Raw genomic sequence first — 25,649 nt, forward strand, 5'->3', positions numbered from 1 at the left:
ATGGCTGCGAGTCCGTCTGTAGTCCCGGTGGCTGTGACTGCTGCGGTGGTGCCGGTCTTGTCATCGAGCAGCGATTTCTCAAATTTGCGAGAAATTAAGAAGCAGCTGCTACTCATCGCAGGCCTTACGCGGGAGCGGGGCCTACTGCATAGTAGCAAGTGGTGAGCTGTCGGGGTCGGAAGGGGCTGGGCTTGGATCCTTGGCCTTTGGGGCTCTGGAGCTAATACAGTTTGGGTGTTCCAGGTCCGCGGAGTTGGCCTTTTCCCTCCCCGCCTTGCCTCTGGCGGAGCTGCAGCCACCGCCGCCTATTACAGAGGTGAGGACTCCCGTCACTGCGAGCGCTCCTCCGCAACCGCGAAGGGTTACCGAGTGTCCCGTCGCCGGATGGGAGAGCATCCTGCTTGGCAGGAATGTTTGTGGAGGGAACTCAAGTATTCAAGGAGCTGAGTGTTCTAAGCGATTTTGTGTGGTTTTGTTGATCTTTGTAAAGATTTGGTGGTGCTTTACTTAAGCTGGAGAGGATTAGTAAATAACCCTTGCTTAAGATTTCAGCCTTTGGAGGTTTCGTAGCCCAGCCCCGACAGTGTTCTCAACGAGGAGAAGAATCAGAGGTTTCAACAACAGTGCGAAACTGGCTTTGATTCACGTAGCTCTGGGTTCAAATCTCAGCTACACTAGGGACTTTTGGCAACTTACATAATATCTTCAGCCACAGTTTTTTCATCTGTGAAATGCAGATAATAATAGTATCTACTTTAAGGGGATATTGAGAAAAGCAAATGGGGTATGAATATATTTTATGTATGATCTATAGAGCAGGCATTTTTATATAGTCTGTGTAGTCTGAATGATTTTCATCATAATCCATTGTTTTTCCTGAAGATGCCATTTCTTGACACACACACCCCCAAAACGCATTCACTTAAAGACTGAATATTTACTACCCCAAAAGGCATAATGCACATGTGGGCGGGGGTGGGGTGGGGAGTGGTATAAGAAAATGATGAGTGAATGTGAAAAAGGCCACTAGACTCCTAAGCTGAATGGACACATTTAAGACTTGTTACTCCAATGAAGAAAACACTGAATACGTTTTGGTTCCAGTTTTGTTCTGGTAATAATTGGGGCAAGAAGGAAGAGGAGAATGAAGTTATTAAAATTTTAATCAACTTATCCCTAGAATTTGGGGAGATTGTATGCTTTTTAAACTTAAATGTGCATCATATATTTACATAAAGAAGTATGTCTGTGTCTTATGCTTTTTGCAATACTAACATGTCACAACCTTTTGAAGTATAAAAAATAAAAGTAATTGGACAGTTTATTGCATTTTTTGTACATATTTGAAAACCTAGAAGAGGAAGCAAATGTCTGATATTAATGCTAGACATTCTCCATGATTTTTCTACTTTTTCCTCATCAAATTTCTACTACTTGCTCCATTTTACTGATGAAGAAATGAATTCTCAGAGAAACTAAGTAACTTACCTGCTAATGTCATGAAACTAGGAAATCAAGGAAATGGAATTTGAATCCAGGTTCCTAACACTAAAGCCTATGCAACTTCCCACTGCATTTAAAGAAATAATACACGTTTCTTAGTGTCCTGGTTTGTTTGTTTGTTTGTTTGTTTATTTATTTATTTATTTATTTATTTATTTATTTATTTTTAAGATTTAATTTATATATTCATAAGGGAAACAGAGGCAGAGACATAGGCAGAGGAAGAAGCAGGCTCCCTGCGAGGAGCCTAATGCGAGACTCCATCCCAGGATCCCCAGATCACATGACCTGAGCCAAAGGCAGATGCTTAACCACTGAGCCACCCAGGCATCCCATCTTGGTTTAGTTTTTTAAATTTTATTTTTTCCCCCAACTTTTTATTTGAAAAAAAGGTTCCATGACCTTAGTTTGTAATAAAATAATATACAAAAGTAACTTACATATATATGTATATGTAAATCTTTTTTTTTTGTATATGTAAATCTATATATGTGTACACATATATATGCTAGGTTTTTGGGAGGGAGAAAATACTATTGCTTACATCTTGAAATTAATGAATATGCTTCTTGAATATGATTTTCTGTTGTCTTATTCTGTAACACATAAACTTGTGTCTCTTCTAGGAGGATGCCCAGGATATGGATGCTTACACCCTGGCCAAAGCCTACTTTGATGTTAAAGAATATGATCGAGCAGCACATTTCCTGCATGGCTGCAATAGCAAGAAAGCCTATTTCCTATACATGTATTCCAGATATCTGGTGAGGGCGATTTTAAGATGTCATTCTGCTTTTATTGAAGCATCCATATTTAATACCAAGAGGAATACATTTAACAAGTAGCCTACTTGTTAAATGTACTTTATAAATACTTAACAGTAATAAAGAAGGTATCATAAAGTTAAAAAGTGACAGTATAAAAGAAAATATTAAAAATATTGATAGGGGTACCTGGCTGGTTCAGTCAGTGGAACATGTGACTTTTGATGTCGGGGTCATGAGTTTGAGCCCCGCTTTGGGTATCGTGATTACTTAAAAAAATAAAATCTTTAAACAAAATTGACACTACATTTTTTTTCTTTTTAAACAAAATGTTTCTTGTTTCTTTCCTTTTTAAAAAGATTTTATTTATTTGAAAGAGAAAGAGAGAGAGCAGTAGTGGAGGAGGGTCAGAGAGAGGAGTCGACTCCCTACTGAGCAGGGAGCCAGACGTCGTGCTCAATATCGGGACTTTGGGATCATGATCTGAGCCAAAGGCAAATGCTTAACTGACTGAACCACCCAAGTGCCTTGACAATATGTATTTTTTTTGTTTTATTTATAACTCACAACCCCAAACTCACACGTCGTGTGTTCTTCCAACTGAGCCAGCCATGTGCCCCAATATTACTCATTATTGACAAAGGTGTGAGGCAATAGACTCCTTATTTTAGTAGTAAAAGTTTGTAAAGATGTTTTGGTAGTCAGTTTTGTCATATTATGTCCATTTGAAATACTATGACCAGACAATTCTACTTTAAGAAACTTAACTTGTCCAGTAGAAATACCTCAATATATGTACAAGGATATATGAACAGGGATGTTTATTAAAGTATTTTTTATAATAGCCATAAAATGCCAGTAACCTAAATAGTCATGGTTAATTCTTGCATAAAGTATTCTTTACTATGATGTTGCAAATGATGATTTTTCATGCCAGTGTTCTCTCCACATTTACTACTTGCTACTTGGTGTTCTACTCTGCATGAGCTTTCCCTCCCCTTCTCCATTTATTTGTTTAATATCATTATGAACTAGAAGATTTCCTGTATTTTTGTTTATAATTTAGTACTGTACTTAATTATTTTGGTTCTCAAATTATTCCAGATTTGAACAGTGGGATACTGTTGTTTAAAAGTAGTGACCCTGGGGCACACGGGTGGTGCAGTTGATTGAGGCTCTGACTCCCAGTTTCCATTCTGGGTTGATCTCAGGATGATGAGATTCCCCCCCACACACCCCCAATGGCGGGCTCTGCACTTAGCGAGGAGTATGCTTGGGACTGTCTTTCCCTCGGTTCCTCTCCCCCTACTCTTTCTCTGACTTTCTCTCCCTCTCTAAAATAAGTAAATCTTTAAAAAAATAAAAAAAAATAAGAGTAGTGATTAGTAGTAATTGCCATTTTGGTTGGACTTAGGCCTGTTAGCTGGAATCAGGTTGCTAGTTTTAGAATGAGTTTCAGAATAAACAGAAAAGACCTTTATGTTGATTTTCTTTTTTTCTCTTTTATATTTCTCAGTCTGGAGAAAAGAAGAAGGATGATGAAACAGTTGATAGCCTAGGTACGAATTTCTTTCCCTTACCTCTTGGATTAAAGTAGGGGTTGTACACTTAAATGCCTATCTGAGCCAGACAGGTAATAGAAACTTGTGAAGTGGACCTAGGAGGACTGTTGCAGATTGGGGAGCACAACTTCCTGCTTGTTACATACCTCTGGCTGAGGACTGCCTTGAGGAAATGCAGGCCTAGTGTTGTCAAGGCTCTCTTCCCTCATCTCTACCTACCCCATTCTTTGGAACCTGAAGCTGGAAATTCAGGTTTTTAGTTGAAGCTTTGATTTTTAAACATTGATAACTATTTCAAGTTTTTAAAAACCTCTGTGGGCCTGGGGTATCTAGGTTGCTCAGTCGGTTGGGCAACTGACTCTTGATTTTGGCTTGGGTCATGATCTCAGGGTCATGAAGTGAAGCCCTACTATAAGCTGTACGCTCAGCTAAGAGTCTGCTTGAGATTCTCTCTCTTTCCCTCTTCCTTCCTCCCCTGCTTGCACTCTTTTTCTCTCTCTCAGTCTAAAATAAATAAATAAATCTTAAAAAAAAAAATGAAAACCCTCTGTGGGACTAACAAAATATGACTGCAGACCAGTTATCGGGTGTAATTTCTGGGACAAAGTAAATGGATTGTGTTAAGATGTTATTGCTCACTTCTGAGTATTTGCTGGAGGTTCCAGGTGTAACTTTGGTTGATACCAAAGGGAATGTCTAGGCCTATGAAATGAACGTTGTTAGTCTTTCCTTAGATCTGAGATTTTGTTTCCCAGGTCCCCTGGAGAAAGGACAAGTAAAAAATGAGGCACTTAGAGAACTGAGAGTGGAGCTCAGCAAAAAACACCAGGCTCGGGAACTGGATGGATTTGGCCTTTATCTGTAAGCATTAGAGTAATTTGGATTTTTCTATAACATTTTCATCTAAATAGAAGGGGAGGTGTTATGAAACATTAACTTCTCCTGTGATTGTTTCTTTCCTTCTTAGATATGGTGTGGTGCTTCGAAAACTGGACCTGGTGAAAGAGGCCATTGATGTGTTTGTGGAGGCTACTCATGTTTTGCCTTTGCATTGGGGAGCCTGGCTAGAACTCTGTAACTTGATTACAGACAAAGAGATGGTAAATTGAGAAATTTATGTGAAAGATCCTCTGCTCCAAGTCTTATGTAATTCTGTAATGGGATGGGAGGAGAGAGGTTTGCTAAACCTTTGCTTGTAGCTAGGTCTACTCCTTCTCTAATGTCTTCCACTGTGGGAATTTCAGTCTTCATTTGAAAGACCCATGTCTGGCTCTTGTCTGGAAGTTGCTGTTGGATTTGTGTGTAGTTATATTAGAGTATCTTCTCTTTATTTAATGTTTCACATTCAAGTTTTACTGTAACTTGTATAGGCTATATGTTAGTATATTTTGTTTCCTCATTCCAAAGATGCCATAGGAAAGGTTTCTCTTTTTTTTTTTTTTTTTTTTTTTAAATCTTTTTTTTATTTATTTATGATAGTCACAGAGAGAAAGAGAGAGAGAGGCAGAGACACAGGCAGAGGGAGAAGCAGGCTCCATGCACCGGGAGCCCGACGTGGGATTCGATCCCGGGTCTCCAGGATCGTGCCCTGGGCCAAAGGCAGGCGCCAAACCGCTGCGCCACCCAGGGATCCCCAGGAAAGGTTTCTCTGATACCACGGATTGTGTTAACATTTTTAAGGTCTCTTCTGTGCTGTCCTAGGACTCTGTGGAGATTTATAGATTTGTTGATTAATGCAATAATATTTATGAAATAGCTTTATAAAATTTAGTCATTTTATTAGTCATTGTTAGAGGACATTGTCTACTGAGTTTATTTTGCCATACTTCAGTAGTTAATGGAATTGATAATAAAGCTTCATTGTTGGTTTTAAATAGCCAAAAGCTGGTTGATTTCCCCCAGTAATGATATATATGCTGCTAAATCTGTGTCTGAAATCTTATCTCAGTTTACTCCTATTTGTTATCTCTAAATGCCTACTAAACTTTCATTGAAAGTTTGTTTTTATCTCTGAACTCTAAATATGCAAAACCAAGTTTCTGATCTTGCCTGCTGAATTCTTTCTTCCTCCCAGCTTAAGAGGCGCTCTTGATAGCATCACTCTTTCTCAAGACACCAGGATACCTCATAGTCATATTTGTTCTCTGTCTCTTAATCTCCTTTTATTATCAGTTGCCAGACCTCGCCATGGTTTTCTTCTTGTACGCATCTCTTTCTCTTGGTTTTCTTTGGCATCTTGGTTTTCATCTTGGATTTGGATTACTTGTAATTAATAGCTACTTTTCTATCTAGCTTTTCCATTTGTACACTCCCATTCCCAAGCCTTCATGTTTTCAAACTTACCCTTAAAACACCCATGTCATCGTGTCATTCTCTTGCTAAATATTGTAGTGGCTTCCTATCACATCCTACTTCCTGTTGCCCTACCAGTTTACTCTTATTTTTGCACTACTTTTGAGCACATAGCCTCCCCTTCAAACTAAGCTAGTTTCTTCATCCTATTCATACACACTCATCAGTATTGTTTTGCCTCTCTTTATGTTGTTGCCCTGCCTAGAATGTTGTCTTTTCTTCTTATCCTCTCCTTTTCAAGTTCTATTCATCCTCTAAGACTCACTCGAAATCATAGCTTTTCTTTGAAGTCTTCCTCAACTAGATCATTCCTCCCAGTTGTGCTTGTAAGTCCTATTCACTTAATTAAATTACCCTGTGTTCATTTTTAGATGATCTCATAATGTTTTGGTGATAAGTTTCTTTTGACATTAAAGATAGTTCCTTGATGTTCATTTGGGAGAGAGGTCAAAGTATATTAAGTGTGTCCCTCTCTCTTCTGCTGCCAGCTGAAGTTCCTGTCTTTGCCAGACACCTGGATGAAAGAGTTTTTTCTGGCTCATATATACACAGAGTTGCAGTTGATAGAGGAGGCTCTGCAAAAGTATCAGAATCTCATTGATGTGGGCTTCTCTAAGAGCTCATATATTGTTTCCCAAATTGCAGTTGCCTATCACAATATCAGAGGTGAGTGAATAAGGACAATGAAATACCATCAAATCCTAAAGGTAGCACTATGTTGTTTTCTAACCTTTCTTATCTTCTTTCTACAGATATTGACAAAGCCCTTTCTATTTTTAATGAGCTGAGGAAACAAGATCCTTACAGGATTGAAAATATGGACACATTCTCCAACCTTCTTTATGTCAGGGTGAGCTGCTTCCTTTGCTTGGACTTGACCAAGCTCTTTTGTGCTTTAATCTCCTGGGTTGGATTGTCACTGAGTTGCATTAGCTATGAGAAAAATTATTTAGGGGCTTCCTCATTCATGCTTAGATTGTCTTTCTCTTTTCTTTCAGAGCATGAAATCTGAGTTGAGTTATCTGGCTCACAACCTCTGTGAGATAGATAAGTATCGTGTAGAGACATGTTGTGTAATTGGTAAGAGTCACTACTTTTTTCTTTAAAGATTTATTTTTATTGGGTCTCCTCCCTCTTCAGGACCTTTGTACTATCAATAAACTTTGCTTTGCTGCCCACAAAAAAAAAGAAAGAAAAGGAAAAAAAGATTTTTTTTAAAAGATTTATTTTTGTTGTAAGTAATGCAAGTACAAAAATCACGGCAGTATAAAAGCATCAAGGATAACAAAATTATATACTATAGAATGTAAAAATCTGGGTATAATCCTACCCCTGAGATTGGTGAGCATGACTCTAGGATATTTTTCTTGCTTTTTTTTTTTTTTTTTTGAATTTTATTTGTTTATTCATGAGAGACAAAGAAAGAGAGAGGCAGAGACACAGGCAGAGGGAGAAGCAGGCTCCATGCAGGGAGCCCGATGTGGAACTCGATCCTGGAACTCCAGGATCATGACTTGAGCCAAAGGCAGACGCTTAACTGCTGAGGCATCCCTCCAGGATATTTTTCTGTGTGAATACTAAAAATGTGTGTGTGGGTGCATGTGTGTGTATAATTTGCTTGCAAAAAGTGTGCCATTACACACACTGGTTTATTTATTTATTTTTTTTTTTAAATTTTTTTTATTTATTTATGATAGTCACAGAGAGAGAGAGAGGCAGAGACACAGACAGAGGGAGAAGCAGGCTCCATGCACCGGGAGCCCGACGTGGGATTCGATCCTGGGTCTCCAGGATCGCGCCCTGGGCCAGAGGCAGGCGCCAAACCGCTGCGCCACCCAGGGATCCCCACACACACTGGTTTATAACTTCCTCTTTTTTTTAAAAGAAAACTTAACAGTATATCTTTTTCATCTTTTTATTTAGTATATCCAGATTTATATTATTTTTGATGCCTATTTAGCATTTAATTACATTGATCTGCCATCATTTTTTTTAAATATTTTATTTATTTGTTCATGAGAGACACAGAGAGAGGGGCAGAGACATAGGCAGAAGGAGAAGCAGGTTCCCTGCAGGGAGCCTGAGATGAGACTTGATCCCAGGACCCTGTGATCATGACTTGAGGCAAAGGCAGACACTCTACCACTGAGCCACCTAGGCGCCCAATGTGCCATCATTTTTATGTAATCATATGTCTATTAAGTTGTAGCCACTGTTTGTTAATATATAAAAATAGTTTCAAGAACCATCTTTGTATGTGTACATTTGTTTTTGCATATTTATGCAACTATTTCTTTGCAATATATTCTTAACAGTGAAGCGTGGTTCAAAAGAGTATATTTTAACCTTATTATTACTAAAAAGTTTTTTAGAATTTCCAGACCTCTGAAAGGAGATGAGAGTCCCTGTTTCTCTGTGTAAGGGTATTTCAGTCTTTGTACTATTGACATTTTTGGGCTGATAATTTTTTGTGGGGAGCTGTCCTGTCCATTGTAGGGTGTTAGCAGTATGCCTCTCCTCTACCCACTAGATGTCAGCAACCCCCTTCCACTAGTTGTGGCAACCAAAAACGTATGCAAATATTGCCAACTCTTGGGGTTAGAATCATCTAGTGGTTGATGAATCATCCATGATCCTATGTGCTCTTTCACACTAGTTGTGACCTGATCACTTGACATAAACACATCAGTGGCCACTTTTGGATAAAAGTAAGGTTGGTTGTTTGTGATTGAAAGCCTAGGTTCCCTGGAAGTGAAAGAGAGATGTCTGTTGCTTGGTGTTTGATGACACCGCATTGAGATCATACATTCATATCTCTTTAGGTCAGGAAGTTCTTTTTTTTTTTTTTTTTTAGGAAGTTCTTAATAAAGTGGTAGAATTTCAGTCCACCAATTCAATATTTCTAGCTCTTGAGGAAGTTGTAGTTCAGTATGGGAAATAAGTATTAAAAAAAAATAGGGCCTATTGGAGCATAGGTGAGGGTAAGAATAAATGATATTTTCAGTAAAGTCCATTAAGATGAAGGCAGAGCTCTCTTTTATTCAGAAAACATCTTTTGAGCTTCTGAGTGCCAGGCACTGTGCCATATATTGTAGTATCTATGCTAACTGCCTGCTGAGGACAAGACTAATAAACTAATAACTATAGTGCAATGGGTTGAGTGTTAGAATTGATGTAAACCAAAGATACTAAGAGAGTACATAGGAAAGATATCTAATCTAGCCTATGATTAGGGAAGTCTTGAGGAGGTAGTGCTTGAAGGCTGGGCAGAAGTGAAAGAGTTCAGTAGGGGAGGTAAAGGATTGACTTGGGAAAGGCATTGCATTGCAGAAGCCCTGAAGTGTGAAACAGGCATTGTGCCTAAAGTAGCTGCACATCTGGAAGCATGGTCTGGGAGGTAGGAATGTTCAAAAAGGGGCCAAATCTTGAAGTTTTTTTTTCTTTTCTTTCTTTTTAAAGTTTAAGATTTTATTTATTTATGAGAGACACACAGAGAGAGGCAGAGACATAGAGGGAGAAGCAGACTCCCTGCAGGGAGCCTGATGTGGGACTTGATCACAGGACCCCAGGATCACAACCTGAGCTGAAGGCAGGCTCAACCACTGAGCCACCCAGGTGCCCCTCTTGAAGAGTGTTTTGTGCCTTGCTGAACATTATTATTTTGAAGGAAATAGGAGTCTTCTGAAGGATTTTAAACCAGAAAGTTGGGGATCCCTGGGTGGCACAGCGGTTTAGCGCTTGCCTTTGGCCCAGGGCGCGATCCTGGAGACCTGGGATCAAATCCTACATCGGGCTCCCGGTGCATGGAACCTGCTTCTCCCTCTGCCTGTGTCTCTGCCTCTCTCTCTCTCTCTCTCTCTCTCTCTCTCTCTCTGTGACTATCATAAATAAATAAATTAATTAATAAACCAGAAAGGTTGGTTTTCATTTTCAGATGATGACTGGAGACAGTGTGCTGGGAGGGTTAGAAAAAGACAAAGACTAGAAGCAGGGAGACCAGCTCGGAGACTTGCAATAATCCAGTCTAGGGATGATGAGAGCCTACACTAAAGTATTGGCAGGAGGGATGGAGAGAGGCTGTTGGACTTATAAGATATTTAGGAAATAGCCCCCCCCCGCCCCCCCCGCCCCCCTGTGGCTTAGAGGTTTAGTGCTGCCTTCAGCCCAGGGCGTGATCCTGGAGGCTCCGGGATCAAGTCCCACGTCAGGCTCCCTGCATGGAGCCTGCTTCTCCCTCTGCCTGTGTCTCTGTCTCTCTCTCTCTCTCTGTGTGTGTGTGTGTCTAATAAATAAAATCTTTAAGAAGATATTTAGGAAATAAAAGAAATAGGAAATGCCAACTGGGTAACTGATGAGTAACAGTGCCCTTGCACGAAGAAAGGAAACAGATCGGGGACATGAGGAATGATCTTTTTTTTTTTCACCTCTTAACTTAAAGCCAATTAAAATCAAAGGAGACATATGCTTGAGGAATAATGATTCAGAAGTTTACTATTTTTTAATCATTTGATGTGAACTTTTTTTTTTTTTAATGATTCTATTTATTTGAGAGAGAGAGATAGCAAGAGAGCATGAGCAAGGGGGAGAAGGAGAAGCAGACTCCCTGCCGAGCAGGGAGCCTGATGTGTGAGGCTTGATTCCCAGGACCCTGAGACATGACCTGAGCTAAAGGCACACGCTTAATCAAGTGAGTCATCCAGGTGCCTCTTGAGGTGAACTCCTTAATGAACTGTTTTTTCTTTTCTCACCATTATCTATAAATGCCTAGCATAGTGCCTGACATATGATCAGTAACTATTGAATTCAACCCACCTACCTTAAAAGTACAAAATAAAGAATATTAGTTTATGACAAAAAATATACTTCAGTTTATACGTTGTAGCCTAAAAATTTAGAGGAATTAAAAGGAGAAAGAAGGATGGAAAGAAAAACTGAGGACTTGAGAGAGAATGAACCCTCTTATAAATAGAGTGGTGGCAGGATTCTCCTGTTTATTTATTTTTTAATTAATTAATTAATTAATTAATTAATTATGATAGTCACAGAGAGAGAGAGAGAGAGGCAGAGACACAGGCAGAGGGAGAAGCAGGCTCCATGCACCGGGAGCCCGACGTGGGATTCGATCCCGGGTCTCCAGGATCGCGCCCTGGGCCAAAGGCAGGCGCCAAACCACTGCGCCACCCAGGGGTCCCTCTCCTGTTTAATCCTTGCTTCTGCTCTTAGGATGTGAATTGATTGTTTCCTTCTGTGTCTTTTCTGGAGTCCCAATCCCTGATAGGCAGCACTTTATGTATATATAAAAGAGCATATACTGGGACGCCTGGATGGCTCAGTGGTTGAGCACCTTCAGCTCAGGGTCTGATCCTGGGGTCCTGGGATTGAGTCCCATATCAGGCTCCCTGCATGGAACCTGCTTCTCCCTCTGCCTGTGTCTCTGCCTCTCTTTCTGTGCCTCTCATGAATAAATAAATAAATCTTAAAAAAATAAAAAAATAAATCTTGGTTCTACTACTAACTAGTAGTTAGTTAACTTTGGACCTAACCTGTCTATGCTATAGTTTTCTCATTGGTAAAGGGTTAACAGTAGATCCTTCTCTCAGATAATTGTCACAAGGATTAGATAAATTAATGCCTAATTAAAAACAAAAAATCTCTTTTTTTTCTTTTTCTTTCTTTCTTTCTTTTTTTTTTTTTTTTTTATGATAGTCACAGAGAGAGAGAGAGAGAGGCAGAGACATAGGCAGAGGGAGAAGCAGGCTCCATGCACCGGGAGCCCAATGTGGGATTCGATCCCAGGTCTCCAGGATCGCACCCTGGGCCAAAGGCAGGCGCCAAACTGCTGTGCCACCCAGGGATCCCCCAAAAATCTTATCTATTGATCTTTGTTCAAAACCTGGCCTGTTCTGACTTCTTTAATTTCTCCATTGTCCTCACCCTTTTAGCAGCTAGGGCTTATATTGGGCTATATCCTTTTTTCTGGGTGGGGCCTAGTATTTTGGCCTAGAAATGTACCGTGCTGATAGATATATAGCTTTCACTCCTTCCCTTTCCCTACTCCCAGCTAATGACCATTTAGTTTATTTTCTCCTTTTTACTATTAGAAACGTTCTGCTTCATAGCTACATTTGAAACAGGATTTATGCAGTTTTTATTTTTTTTTTTTTTTTTTATTTTTTTTTTTTTTAAGAAGATAGACTTTTTTTTTTAATTTTTTTTTTTTTTAAATTTATTTATGATAGGCACACAGTGAGAGAGAGAGAGGCAGAGACACAGGCAGAGGGAGAAGCAGGCTCCATACACCGGGAGCCCGACGTGGGATTCGATCCCGGGTCTCCAGGATCGCGCCCTGGGCCAAAGGCAGGCGCCAAACCGCTGCGCCACCCAGGGATCCCTATGCAGTTTTTAAATAATTATTGAAGCATAATGTTATATTAGTTTCAGGTGTACAGCATAGTGATTTGACAATTCTGTGTAATACTGGACACCATGATAAGTGTAGTCACCATACAAAGTTTTTACAGAATTATTAACTATATTCTCTATGCTGTACTTTGCATTCTGTGACTTATTTATTTTATAACAAGAAATTTGTCCCTTTTATCTATCCAGTCATTCTTTTTTTAAAGTAATTTATTCTTTTTCTAAAAATAGCATTATTGAAGAAAACAGCTTTATTGAGGTATAATTTATATACCATAAAATTTACCAACTTTAAGTTTACAGTTCAATGATTTTTTGTATAACCATAGTCATAAAACCAGTTTATAATATTCTGGTACCCTTGGAAGTTCCCTTGAGTGTGTTTATTGTCAGCCCCCCTTGCATCCTCCAGCACGCACAGATTTGCCTTCTAACTAACTGTGTTTTGCCTTTTCTAGAAATTTTCACATAAATGGAATTGTGCAATACTTAATTTTATTGTCTGGCTTCTTTCACTTAGCTGTTTTTGAGGTTACCTGTGTTGTGGCATGTATCAGTAGTTCTTTCCTTTTTTTTTTTTTATTTTTTTAAAGATTATTTATTTATTTATTTATTCATGATAGACATAGAGAGAGAGAGAGAGGCAGAGACACAGGCAGAGGGAGAAGCAGGCTCCATGCCGGGAGCCTGACGCGGGACTCGATCCCGGGATTCCAGGATCGCTCCCTGGGCCAAAGGCAGGTGCTAAACCACTGAGCCACCCAGGGATCCCCTAGTTCTTTCCTTTTTAATGTTGACTAGTATTACTTTGTTTGGATGTATACATTTTATTTATCCATTTACCAGTTGACATAGACAGATGGCTTCTATACTCTTCCTGCAAATAAAATCTTTTACACAACCTAGAAGCTTTCACTTATTCTTTTCAAGACCACTGCTAATAGACCTTTGATTCTTATGGGAAAGAGGAGCTCAGGGCTCTGCCTTTTTATCCCTTGAGGTACTTCTTTAGAAACCTAGGAATATAGCTTGAAAATTACCAATCTAAAGCATACTGTAGAAATTTCCTATCCTTCATTAAGAAAATGTGGATAAATGCAATATCCAGATGAAATGAAGAAAAACTTTGAAGTGTTAGGGAAAGATTTTTTTCTTTTTAAGCCAGAATGTGTGATAGATGCACTATATTTCCCTTTCGTAGATGATGTTGGAATGATGATGTTCCCTTTATGTACAACTTGGCTTTTCAGCAAATGCTTTGGGGGAATGGGTTAGAGTTTCATGCCTGCTCAGTGGAATGCTATTTTAGTGGACTTTTATTTTTATCTGTCTAGTTATTCATATAGTTTTTTTTTTAATTTTTCTATCAGGGAATTATTATAGTTTGCGTTCTCAACATGAGAAAGCAGCCTTATATTTCCAGAGAGCCCTGAAATTGAATCCTCGGTATCTTGGGGCCTGGACACTGATGGGACATGAATACATGGAAATGAAGAACACATCTGCTGCTATTCAGGCTTATCGGTGAGTTTCTACTTGAGGGGTGAGGTGGAGGGGATTATTGTGATGTTCAGAACCTCTCTTGAACCTACAAGTTGCTAACCTTGACTCTGCCCTCTTAACAGTTTCTCTTCCATTTCTTAGACACGCCATTGAGGTCAATAAACGAGACTACAGAGCCTGGTATGGGCTTGGACAGACCTATGAAATCCTTAAGATGCCATTTTATTGCCTTTATTATTATAGACGGGCGCATCAGCTTCGGTAAGTCTGACCAGTTAACGATGTGTTTGTTATGAGAAGAGCTGATACTTTACCTTTTGATTGCTATTATCCCTCTGCCTGTGTCTCTGTCTTTCATGAATAAATAAATAAAATCTTTTAAAAAAAATAGTATAGTTATGAACACAAAATATATAATTATGTGAAATATGAGATTAAAGATCAATTACTGTATAGATTTGAAATAGTGGGGAGGACTTTTTTTTAAAGTCTTTGCTTAGACTGTTCCTCTCTTTTTTTAGGCCCAATGATTCTCGTATGCTGGTTGCTTTAGGAGAATGTTATGAGAAACTCAATCAACTAGTGGAAGCCAAAAAGGTACCTGTAGTTGTGTCCTGGAAAATTTGAGTGGAAATCAGCAGTTTGGTTGAAGGGTTGGACCCTCTGTGCTCTAATCGTCCTTCATTTTGATCTATCTACAGGCAAAAGTCTTAAGTATTTATAGGCGGATAGGCTAAAAAAGCAAAGCAGTGTTGACATCATCAGTGGGAATATCAGTCTAGGCAAAATGCTTTGCATTCTGCAAATCCACATTTCAGGCACGGCTTGGAGGACTTGCCCCTTTATGTGGTAGGTCATGGCACATGGGACAACTGTCAAAGTGACCAGTTTATTGTTTTAACAGTGTTATTGGAGAGCTTACGCCGTGGGAGATGTGGAGAAAATGGCTCTGGTGAAACTGGCAAAGTGAGTGAAATGCTGTTATTTCTGTTGGCTTCTCTGGTATGGTGCATCATGTGCTTTATCACTAGCACACTTTGAGATCCAGTTTGTACTTACAGACCAATTTATTTTGTAGGCTTCATGAACAGTTGACTGAGTCAGAACAAGCTGCCCAGTGTTACATCAAATATATCCAAGATATCTATTCCTGTGGGGTATGTGTCATGAGCATGAGAATTGGGTTGTTTATCTCATTCTGACCACCTCAGTCACTCCTGCTTTCCCTGTCTAGGAGATAGTGGAGCACCTGGAGGAGAGCACTGCTTTCCGCTATTTGGCCCAGTACTATTTTAAGTGCAAGCTGTGGGATGAAGCTTCAACTTGTGCCCAGAAATGTTGTGCATTCAATGACGTGAGTAGCAGTTCTTTACTAAAGGGTTTGGATTTTAAGCTCAACCATATAATCTTTACTGTGATCTGAGGTGAAAAGCCAAGTGGAAAGAGTACCTGGACCTATGAAACTTTCGTATCAGCATTTTAGAACTTGTTTTTGAAAATAGCCTTGGATATATTTTGAAACAGTCGCCTGACTTTATTTCAGACCCGGGAAGAAGGGAAGGCCTTGCTCCGGCAAATCCTACAACTTCGGAACCAAGGCGAGACTCCGTCTACTGAGATGCCTGCTCCCTTTTTCCTCCCTGCTTCCTTATCTGCTAACAATACTCCCACACGCAGAGTTTCTCCACTCAACCTATCTTCAGTCACACCATAGTTGGCTACTTTCAAGCCAGCACATTACTAGACCCCATGTTAAGCCTTACCTCCATGTAAGGAATGGCCACATCTGCTCTTCCAAGGACCTTGGTTTTTTGTTTGTACAGATGCATACAGCTCCTTGGGGACAGTTTATAGAATCACCTTTGGTGTAGACTGATGGGAGAATCCTGGCAGCAACAGACATTGTCTTTTGCCAGTTAGAAGCACTTCTGTTTCTCTTCTGTTCAGAGCCTGGCTACGGATCTTGGCCTTCTTCCCAGACCTTTTTCCCCCTCTAAAAGACATCCCTTTAACAGCACTTTAGCACAGGCAAGGCTTACAAAGTTTTAATGCTGCTGGGAGTGAGAGATTTCTTTAGATAGGCATGGAAGGGAGAAAAGTGTGCCATTCTACCCTGCAGGCAGTAGAGGCACTGGATACCCCAGGAAGGTCAGGGCACTGGATAGATATGACCTCATCATTTTTGGACTTACTGAACTTGACTATGCTAGAAGAGGCAAGATTTGAACAGAATGAAGTTGTAATTCGTTCTTGCTCTGTGGGGACGTTCTTCCAAAACATTTTAAGGACTCTTCCTAGAAATTTTTGATAGGAAGGAACTTACTAGTTGAATGAAAGAGACAAAAAGGATCTTACTTTGTGTGGAACCCCATTGATGGCAAAAAAGCCTATAGCGTTAGCTTTTTTTTTTTTTCCTAAAGCAAAGTAAGGAGGCAGGATTAACAGATAATTTCATGAACATTCAGGCGTGTTATGTTTTGTGACTATATAGACAAGAATAAACTCCCTTCAAGCTAGTCTGTTGTAATAAGTATTTTTGATGTAGTTATTTTTCTCCTCCCTGTTTATCTTCAACAAAATGGTTCTTTTCAGCCTTCAGCTATTTAGACAAGGTAAAGGGAATCATTCTTGCTGTGTTCTTGGAAGGTTTCAGGCCTGGGTATGTGTATTCAGTAGGAGCTAATATGCTATGACTATGATGTCCACTGTACTAAATTTGAACTGTAGATGCCATGGATTATTCTGAGCTCAGGGCCTAGCCTTCCTTTATCGTTTCCAGAACAAATTTGTTACCCTCTCACCTCCTAAGGCATGACGCTTTATTTTATATTAAGGAAGTTTTTTTTTATATATATTAAGGAAGTCTTACAGAATCTAATGTCCCTTGAATTCATTTCTTACAAAGCTTTTCTTAGCTTAGCTGTACACTAGTTACACAGCTCCACTGCCATTCCTGTGCAAGGTTCCAAGGGGCCTGAATGATGTTTAATTTTCAGTTGTTTTTCCTATTTTGTAAGTTCTGTCTTAATGAATTTGTTAAATTTGGAATTCAAACAAAAAATGTGAAAACACAAAAAATGTGAATAAAATGTTTATTTAATATAACTTTTTGTGTGCAGAGAGCATATGCATATAAGTAAAAAAGTATGAGATTACATAGGGGATTATAATACAAAAGGGAGGAAAATAACTAGTATCTGTATATTGCATTCCGGATACAGTTCCAGGTATTGGTAAAGCTTAAAAGAGACCTATTTCTCAAGCAGCTGACTTGCCTCAGGGCAATGACTCTCTCCTTTCCCACAGCCTTAGTATTTTTTGCCAAAAGGCCCAGATTTGAGTAAAGGGGAGCGTCGTGAGCGCAGGATCCGGGCATAAGGGCTGCAGTCTGTGGAGCTTTGGCAGGTGGGTGTTCTGGGAAGTAAATTTCGAAGAAATGGTTTCTTCCCTGGGGGCTGTTGGTTTGGTTGCTGGTTTTCCTGGTTGGTGCCAAGGCGCTTTTTGGTAGAAGCTTGGCCTTGGAGTTTTAGTACAGTATGATACTGTTCTGCGATGCATGCTGCCTTCTTCCGAAGGTCCAGTTTTACTAGCATCATGTTATTCTGTAGCTCAGCCAGGGTCTGATCCTAAGGAACATGAATAAAGTTAAAGAAAACCTTTTAGTCTGGTGTATTAGAGAAACTAAAGGGCAAGTTAATACATGCTATCCACTACCCAGTTATTTTAAATTAAAGATTTTATGAGAGAGACAAAGAGAGAGGCAGAGACACAGGCAGAGGGAGAAGCAGGCTCCATGCGGGGAGCCCAATGCAGGACTTGATCTGGGGACTCTAGGATCATGCCCTGAGCCGAAGGCAGACACTTAACCGATGGGTGCAGCGATTACCAAAAATAAATAGGGCAGCCCAGGTGGCTCAGTGGTTTAGCACCGCCTTCAGCCCCAGGCCTGCACCGCCTTCAGCCCCAGGCCTGATCTTGGAGACCCGGGATCAAGTCCCATGTCAGGCTCCCTGCAAGGAGCCTGCCTCTCTCTCTCTCTCTCTCTCTGTGTCTTTCATGGATAAATAAATAAAATCTTAAAATAAATAAATAAACTTAAAAAAACACACACAGCTTTTTTTAAATCTAAGAGGTTTTTTTTTTTTCTTCACTCTAGAATCAGGGTGCACTTATAACAACCGTCATAGCTTAATGGTTAGTGTTTTGTCCTATTGGAATATAAAATAACAGGTTTTTTTTAAAAGATTATATTTGTTTATCCATGAGAGAGAGAGAGAGACAGAGAGAGGCAGAGACACAGGCAGTGGGAGAAGCAGGCTCCATGCAGGGAGCCTGACGTGGGACTTGATCCCAGGTCTCCAGGATCAGGCCCTGGACTGAATGCAGTGCTAAACCGCTGAGCCACCCAGGCTGCCCAAAAATAACATTTTCTTAAAAATTATGCATTTGGCTTTTTCTTTTGTCTTTTTAAATGTAGAGTTTTACTTTTTTAAGTAGGCTCCATATCAAATGTGGGGCTTGAACTCATAACCCTGAGATCAAGAGTCACATGCTTTAAAAAAAAAAAGTCACATGCTTTATTGACTGAGCCAGCCAGGTGCCCCTTAAAAATCTATATATTTTAGATGAAATATGATAATATCTACTTCCATAGGGTTTTTTTTTCTGTCTAGGAAGTTTTATAGTTTTGCTTTCCATTTACATCTATGACCCATTTTGAATTAATTTTTGTTTATGGTACAAGGAATGGATGGATGTTAATGACACCAGATAGAATCAGTCATGACGAGTGTACTGAATGAGAAGTGCAGAGGGCAGATGGAACCCCGTCCTAGGGTGGGGGTGGGAGAAACCACGGCTAAGGGGATTGTGGGTACTGGTCCTTCCCCCAGACGTTGAGCGGGGAAGCTGTGCACAGACCCCCCCCCCCACCGCCCTCTGGCTGATGGACCCTCCGCCTTGCGGCCCAGCTGCTGGCAGCTCACTTCCATAGGGTTGTTATAACAGAAAATGCCTATAAATTATTTCTAGTGCCTTGTACTTAGTAAATACTCACATATACTCTGGAGTAAGCTGATGGGAGAGAAGAGATACAGGGTGTCCTAACCTGTTTGATTAAGATGTCATCACAAGTGTTCAAAGCTTGGCGAAGTTTTCCTGCCCCAGTGCTGTGGCAGCAGGCTCTTTCTGCTGACTGGAGAGACTCACCAAGTTTCTGAAGCTCTGTCCTCAGCAGCCTGATATTCTGAAAAGAATAAGAGTAGGAACCACATTGTGGCTATGATCGACCAGAATAATGATCTGTAGGAGTTGGACAGCCATTTGAAGAGAAATAAACTTAGAAAGGCTGGTCAGCTCTATGAAGTGGCTACTCTGCAGGACTGTGCACAAAGGCCCCCTGCTCTTCACATAAGCCACAGACAACAGGGTTAAAAGTTGCCTTTAGGTATATGAGCCTTGGTAACAGAGAAAGGTGTAAATTACCTTTTGGCCCTCCTCTAATTTCTTGTCCACATCAATGGTAAAGGGCTTGGCTGAGGGGGGTGGTTCTAACATTTTCTGATACTTCTGTAGTTCTGAGGGAAGGAAACAAGAAACTTCAACATGTAGGCTTTCTAGCCTTGGACTTACCGCTTAAGTGAATTAATAGTAGCTTGCAGCAAATACATAAAAAATGAGGCCATATGCATCCTAAGAGTGGAAAGGTCGGGAGGATATAGCTCAGAGTTGAGGAAATTATCTTGGAGTTGGGAGTCAGAAGGCCCAAGTTTGAAGAACAATTCTTCTCTGAACCACTTTATGCTTTGTGCCCTCTCTCCTTTACCTTCAGTGGTGGAGTTTAGCTCTGCTCTGCACTGTTCCAGTTTAGCGGTAAGCTCCTGGAGCTGCTGATTGGAGGCAGAAGCTGCCAACCTTTGTGACCGCCGAAGGGACAATTCAGACCCTGATTGTTGATGGACTATTGGCTGCTGTCTGGCTTCCTGCAAAAGAGCTTCTAGCTCTTCAATTTTCTCATCCCGTTCCTAAGAGGGAAGCAGAGAGCACAGTTCCATCCAGAGTCAGACAAATCCTGCAGGGCAAATGACTTAATGGTGTACAAAACCTTCCCTGACAATTATGCCTCAAAGGCCTATAACAGGGTGCCTGGGTGGCTGGCTCAGTTGGTTAAGCATCTGACTTTGGCTCAGGCCATAATCTCGGTCCTGGGATTGAATTCCAAATCAAGCTTTGCACTCATTGGAGAGTCTGCTTCTCCCTCTCCTTCTGCCCCTTCCCTCTGCTCATGCGCCAGCCCTCTCTCTCACAAATAAATAAAATCTTAAACAAACAAAAAAAGCCTGTTAGCACGTAAACCATTTCCAAGCCAACCAGACCCTTAATCAGTTCATAAACTGGGACGACACCTGGATGGTGGCTCAGTAGTTGAGCATCTGCCTTTGGCTTAGGGAGTGATCCTGGAGTCCCTGGATTGAGTCCCACATCGGGCTCCTGGCAGGGAGCCTGCTTCTCCCTCTGCCTATGTCTCTGCCTCTTTCTCTCTCTCTGTCTCTCATGAGTAAATAAAGTCTTTAAAAAAAAAAAAAGATTTATTTATTTATTCATGATAGAGAGAGAGAGGCAGAGACACAGGCAGAGGGAGAAGCAGGCTCCATGCCGGGAGCCCGATACAGGACTCGATCCGGGGACTCCAGGATCGTGCCCTGGGCCAAAGGCAGGCGCCAAACCACTGAGCCACCCAGGGATCCCTAAATAAATAATGTCTTAAAAAAAAAGAATTCATAGATTGACACATATACAGTACTAAGGAGACTAGAAAAAACTGAGTTACATATTCCTGCCCTACCAGAGTTTATAAAATCTGTTTACATCAGACAAGCTAAAGGTGGGAATCAGTGGCTAGTTGGGGCTGATTCAGAGCAACTCACCTGAAGCTCTTCTTGGTAAAAGCTCGTAAGTGACTCCTTGAGGATCTTTAGTTTCTCTTCATACATTTCCTCTAATAGTTCCTTTTGGGTGTCCAAATGTTCACTGTCAGAGGATAAAAATGGATAAAGAGGATGGGGTATGTACACACACATGCACGCACAGTGGAATGTTACTCAGCTATAGAGAATGAAATCTTGCCCTTTGCAATGACATGGACGGACTGAGAAAATATTACGTTAAGTGAAATCAGAGAAAAACAAAATACCATATAATTTCATTTTTATGTGGAATCTAAAAAACAAATGAACAAAAAAGCCACTTAAAACAGACTTGGGGATCCCTGGGTGGCTCAGTGGTTTAGCACCTGCCTTTGGCCCAGGGCGTGATCCTGGAGACCCGGGATCGAGTGCCATGTCGGGCTCCCTGCATGGAGCCTGCTTCTCCCTCTGCCTGTGTCTCTGCCTCTCTCTCTCTCTATGTCTTTCATGAATAAATAAATAAAATCTTAAAAACAAACAACCCTCCCCCCCCCAAAAAAACAAACCAACCCAAAACAAACAAAAAAACCACAACAGACTTAATGTATTTAAATACAGGGAACAAACTGGTGGTTGCCAGAGGGCAGGGAGATGGGAAGAACTGATGAAATAGATAAAAGGAATTAAAAGGTACAAACATTCAATTATAAAATAAGTAAGTCACAGAAAAGTACAGCATAGGAATATGGTCAGTAACATTGTAATAATGCATGGTTGACAGGTGCTGACTACACTTACTATGGTGAACACTGAATAATGTATAGAATTGTCAAATCTCTAGGTTGTACACGTGAAACTAATATTGTGTGTCAATTATACTTTTTTTCCCTAAAGATTTCATTTATTTATTCATGAGACACAGAGAGAGGGGCAGAGACACAGGCAGAGGGAGAAGCAAGCTCCATGCAGGGAGCCCGATGTGGGACTTGATCCTGGGACTCCAGGCACTCAACGGCTGGCAGGCACTCAACGGCTGAGCCACCCAGGGATGCCCTCAATTATACTTCGATAATAAATTTTTTTTAAAGAGAGAAAGAGTGGGGGATGCCTAGGTGGCTCAGTGGTTGAGTGTCTGCCTTTGGCTCAGGGTGGTTCCCCAGGGTCCAGGGTTGAGTCCCACATCAGGCTCCCTGCATGGAGCCTGCTTCTCCCTCTGTCTATGTCTCTGTTGCTGTGTCTCTCTCATGAATAAAATCTTAAAAAAGAGGAAGAGTGAGTCGGGGCAGTGCAAGAGGGAGAGAGAGAATCTTAAGCAGGCTCCATGTGCAGTGCAGAGCCCAGTGCGGGGCTTGATCTCACAACGCTGACATAATGACCTAAGCCAAAATCAAGTGTTAGAGGCTTAACTGACTAAGTCACCCAGGAGCCCCAATAATAAATAAAAAAGAAGAATAGAAGAAGAAGAAAAGGGAGTGAAGATTCTGAGGAGTAAATTTGGAGGACAGATTTTTTTAAAGATTTTTATTTATTTATGAGAGACAAAGGAGGGGGGTTGCAGAGACACAGGCAGAGAGAGAAGCAGGCTCCGTGCAGGGAGCCCAATGTGGGACTTGATCTCGGGTCTCCAGGATCACGCCCTGGGCCAAAGGTGGCGCTAAACCGCTGATCCCCCCAGGCTGCCCTGGAGGACAGATCTTGAGGCACAACTTTATCCTAGTCCCAATTCCTCACCCTCTCTCTGGACCATTTGACAGACCAAGAGCTATCACTCAGCTGATACCTGCACCACTGTTCCCGTTGTTGCATCTGTTCCACCATCTCATTGCAAATTTCATCACGGAGCTGCATCTCCAGCTGCAACTTTTCCTGCCTTTCTTTACAAAGCAATGCTTTCATGGTTTCCACCACCTGCAGGAGCTCCTGGAGGGACACACAGGTCAGAAGTGATTGGATGTCCATGCCCCACAAATGTAAAGGTCCACCTGGAAGGCAGCATGGAAAATACGTAGCCATCAAGCAGCTACACCAGAGGTTTCTTGTACTCTCACCTCCTTGCCATAAATGGAGATGTCAACTTCATTTTCAGTGTCATCAAGGCCTGGATCTGTCTTAGCTACCATCTCTAAGTTGGGAGATGCTCGTAGACTGTGTTCCTTGATGAATGAATGTAGCAATGGGAATCCCAGTTGCACAGGTGGAGCATGCACAAGCTAGGTGGGGAGGGGGTGGGAAAGCAATTAAATTCATAACCTAATAGTTTCCTTAAGTAAAGGTACCAGCCCTAAGTAAACACAATCATCACACCTATAGTTTCTTACCCGGCTGGCAATGGCTGAGAACTTGGCCACGTGAAGGGTCTCATCATAGGTAGATGCACATGGATTCACATTGACAATCATGCAGGAGCGGCCTCGACCTGTGAAGAAGCCTTGGAATACCCGAGTCAACTTGCTGTCACGGAAGGGAACCAGGTTCTGCTTTGACCTAGTAGGGGATCAGAGAACAGAGCTGTGAGCAGAATTCCAGCCCTTGGAGCATCCTAGCATCACACCTAGTGATGACCAGGAAGTCTCTTAGCAAAACGCAGTGCATTCCAGACCATCCCAAACCAGGGCTTATAGTCAGAAGCTCACCGATTCTGCTGGTTTTGGCGCAGGGCAGCAATACAACGGCCCAGGGTGTGCAGAGAAGTATTAATGTTTCCTGCTTCCTTTAGTCGATCACCACTTTTCTGATCTTTGCAGCGCTCTGAGCCAGCCAGATCACAGAATGACAACCTTGAATGGTGGACAATATCTGACATAAGGACCCCACATGTTATGAGCTTTCCAGCCCTTCATATACTTCTGGGAAGGGGAGGACCCACCAAGAATCTCTGTACCCAAGGAAGTGGAGCCAGACTCCAATAGAAGTAATTCCTCTGAGGACCTCCCTTACCCCCTACCTCCAACACCATTTATGACCAAGAAGCCCAGATTTCTGAATGGAAAAACTTACTCGCTGATCTTCGGGATGATATCCCCTTCCCCCTGAAGGTGCAGGATACGTATTGAGAAGATGCTATGACTGTAAATCAAGAAAAAAAAAGTCACTGTGTATCCTCCATGACCAGATAGATGACTACAGTTTCCTAGAACACAGTGAAAAGCTGACTCCCACAGCCCACTCACCTGCGGCTAGAGTTCTGGTTCAGATGGGTGCTGGCAAAGCTCTGGTTTTTACGACCCACTTTGAGCAGTTTCCAGGCCTCTTCAGCATCCTGAATATGAATCCAATTGAGATCTGAGGCAAAGAAGAGAAAGGCATACATAAGATGGGAACACCTAACTTTTCTGGGTTTCTCCCAAGTCCCATTTCTGGGTTGTTGCCAGCCTCCCACCTTCTAATACCTTTCACATAGGGGTTGCCATTCTGATCCTCACACAACCGCAGAGTCTGCCTCTTGCGCTGCTGGCTAGGTGGTTCTAACAGGTCGTAAAGCAGTTCATTGTAGATCTCAAAGAAGGAGATCCAGACGGAGAAGCGGATGTCTGCAGGGACACTCACAGGGCTGGTGTCTGGCTGTGCCCATCGGGGACTCGTTTCTGGGGAAGAACCCATGTACAATGCATCAACTCTAGAGTAGTCCATCTCCTCTTTGGTCTGCAGGGGCCTTAGAAGGAGCAGTTTAGGTTGAAACCTCTGGTTTATACTCCTGGCAGCTATTGGGAGTAAGGGAGTAGGTTTCTACTGTTACTTGACACACAGTCCAGTCGTGGTACATACCATCCAGCTGGCTACTGCTGGTCATGTGACTGGAGGAGAGTCCAGCAACACCACTATCAAAGCTGCTGCTGGTACCCATCCGACCTTCAATGTAGACACTCCTCTTCAAGGAGGTGGACAGCTCCTCCTGGAGGGGCCCAGGGAGAAGATAAGCACAAAACTTTCCACAGATTTGTCCTCTTAACCCCACCTCTGTGAACTCCAACACTACACCTCTTGGAGGCCTCCATTTAGCAGAGACAGTTTCTTCATTTCCTCCTGTCGCATCTGCTTGCTGTCTAGCCAGATCACCTCATTGAAGAGTATGGGCTTCAGATCAGGTGTTGGATGAAGTTGGCCTTGGAGGCTATTGAAGATCAGAGCAAGCGACCGGGGTAGGATCCCTCCATCCTTGATGGTACCTGGAAGTATGTCAAAGATGGACAGCTGAGAGCTCTTCCCCAATTCAAAGCATCAAAAGGCAAAGAAAATACCATTATAGGCCAATCAGTAATTCTGTGAGGCCTACTACTCACCTTGAATTGTGTGGGTTTTCCCTGAGTTGGTGACTCCATATGTATAGATGAGCCAGTTCTGCCCTTTGAGTACATCTTTTACCATCTCCTTCACGGTCAGGTTGAAGAAAGATGCCTGTCCCACTTCTGGCCCAAAGATCTAGAGACAGACCCAATTTCTCAGAGGTCCATCCCTCATCTCTCACTTGCTCCTATGCAGAGCCAGCAGATGCATCCCTTCCTGGGTGATTGGCTCTGGAGACTATAGTCAAGTAACTTCTTCCTGCAGTGCCATTAGCTGCTCTCTAAACACTGAAGACTAACCACTCTCTGCCAGTCCATCTTTCGTCAAAATCAATCAAAGAAATGCAAACCACTACG

The 25,649-nt window shown here is 41.6% G+C and overlaps 2 protein-coding genes across 3 annotated transcripts in view; one reads left to right on the forward strand and one right to left on the reverse strand.

Moving 5' to 3' along the window:
- Positions 1–17,194, forward strand: CDC23 (cell division cycle 23). Its single transcript, XM_055301611.1, has 16 exons — positions 1–161; positions 244–316; positions 2,130–2,267; positions 3,784–3,826; positions 4,585–4,690; positions 4,797–4,929; positions 6,670–6,847; positions 6,934–7,031; positions 7,180–7,261; positions 13,972–14,125; positions 14,246–14,365; positions 14,626–14,701; positions 15,009–15,070; positions 15,183–15,261; positions 15,339–15,458; positions 15,648–17,194. The coding sequence occupies exons 1-16, from the start codon at positions 1–3 to the stop codon at positions 15,816–15,818; spliced, it is 1,794 nt and encodes a 597-aa protein (XP_055157586.1). The 3' UTR covers positions 15,819–17,194.
- Positions 17,180–25,649, reverse strand: part of KIF20A (kinesin family member 20A) — a 10,983-nt gene continuing 2,513 nt past the window's right edge. Inside the window, exons 5-19 of one of the 2 annotated variants that reach the window (XM_055301610.1) lie at positions 25,290–25,428; positions 24,988–25,175; positions 24,775–24,901; positions 24,399–24,593; positions 24,180–24,291; positions 24,007–24,075; positions 23,643–23,786; positions 23,328–23,493; positions 23,058–23,219; positions 22,790–22,929; positions 21,031–21,133; positions 19,929–20,127; positions 19,589–19,680; positions 19,212–19,349; positions 17,180–17,730 (exon numbers count right to left, since the gene is read on the reverse strand). In XM_055301610.1, the coding sequence (XP_055157585.1) occupies positions 17,413–17,730; positions 19,212–19,349; positions 19,589–19,680; positions 19,929–20,127; positions 21,031–21,133; positions 22,790–22,929; positions 23,058–23,219; positions 23,328–23,493; positions 23,643–23,786; positions 24,007–24,075; positions 24,180–24,291; positions 24,399–24,593; positions 24,775–24,901; positions 24,988–25,175; positions 25,290–25,428 (2,292 nt within the window). In that variant the 3' untranslated portion in view covers positions 17,180–17,412. Of the gene's footprint in view, positions 17,731–19,160; positions 19,350–19,588; positions 19,681–19,928; positions 20,128–21,030; positions 21,134–22,789; positions 22,930–23,057; positions 23,220–23,327; positions 23,494–23,642; positions 23,787–24,006; positions 24,076–24,179; positions 24,292–24,398; positions 24,594–24,774; positions 24,902–24,987; positions 25,176–25,289; positions 25,429–25,649 lie in introns of both variants that reach the window. The other variant, XM_055301609.1, reaches the window with a different exon arrangement.

Source organism: Nyctereutes procyonoides, unplaced genomic scaffold, assembly GCF_905146905.1.
Source record: "Nyctereutes procyonoides isolate TBG_1078 unplaced genomic scaffold, NYPRO_anot_genome, whole genome shotgun sequence".
Lineage (NCBI taxonomy): Eukaryota > Metazoa > Chordata > Mammalia > Carnivora > Canidae > Nyctereutes > Nyctereutes procyonoides.

Coding starts and splice junctions, on each gene's coding strand:
- CDC23 (XM_055301611.1), top strand. CDS start 1: ATGGCTGCGAGTCCGTCTGTAGTCCCGGTGGCTGTGACTGCTGCGGTG. Junction 14,366..14,625: donor AGACGGGCGCATCAGCTTCG/GTAAGTCTGACC, acceptor CTCTTTTTTTAG/GCCCAATGATTCTCGTATGC. Junction 15,459..15,647: donor AATGTTGTGCATTCAATGAC/GTGAGTAGCAGT, acceptor ACTTTATTTCAG/ACCCGGGAAGAAGGGAAGGC.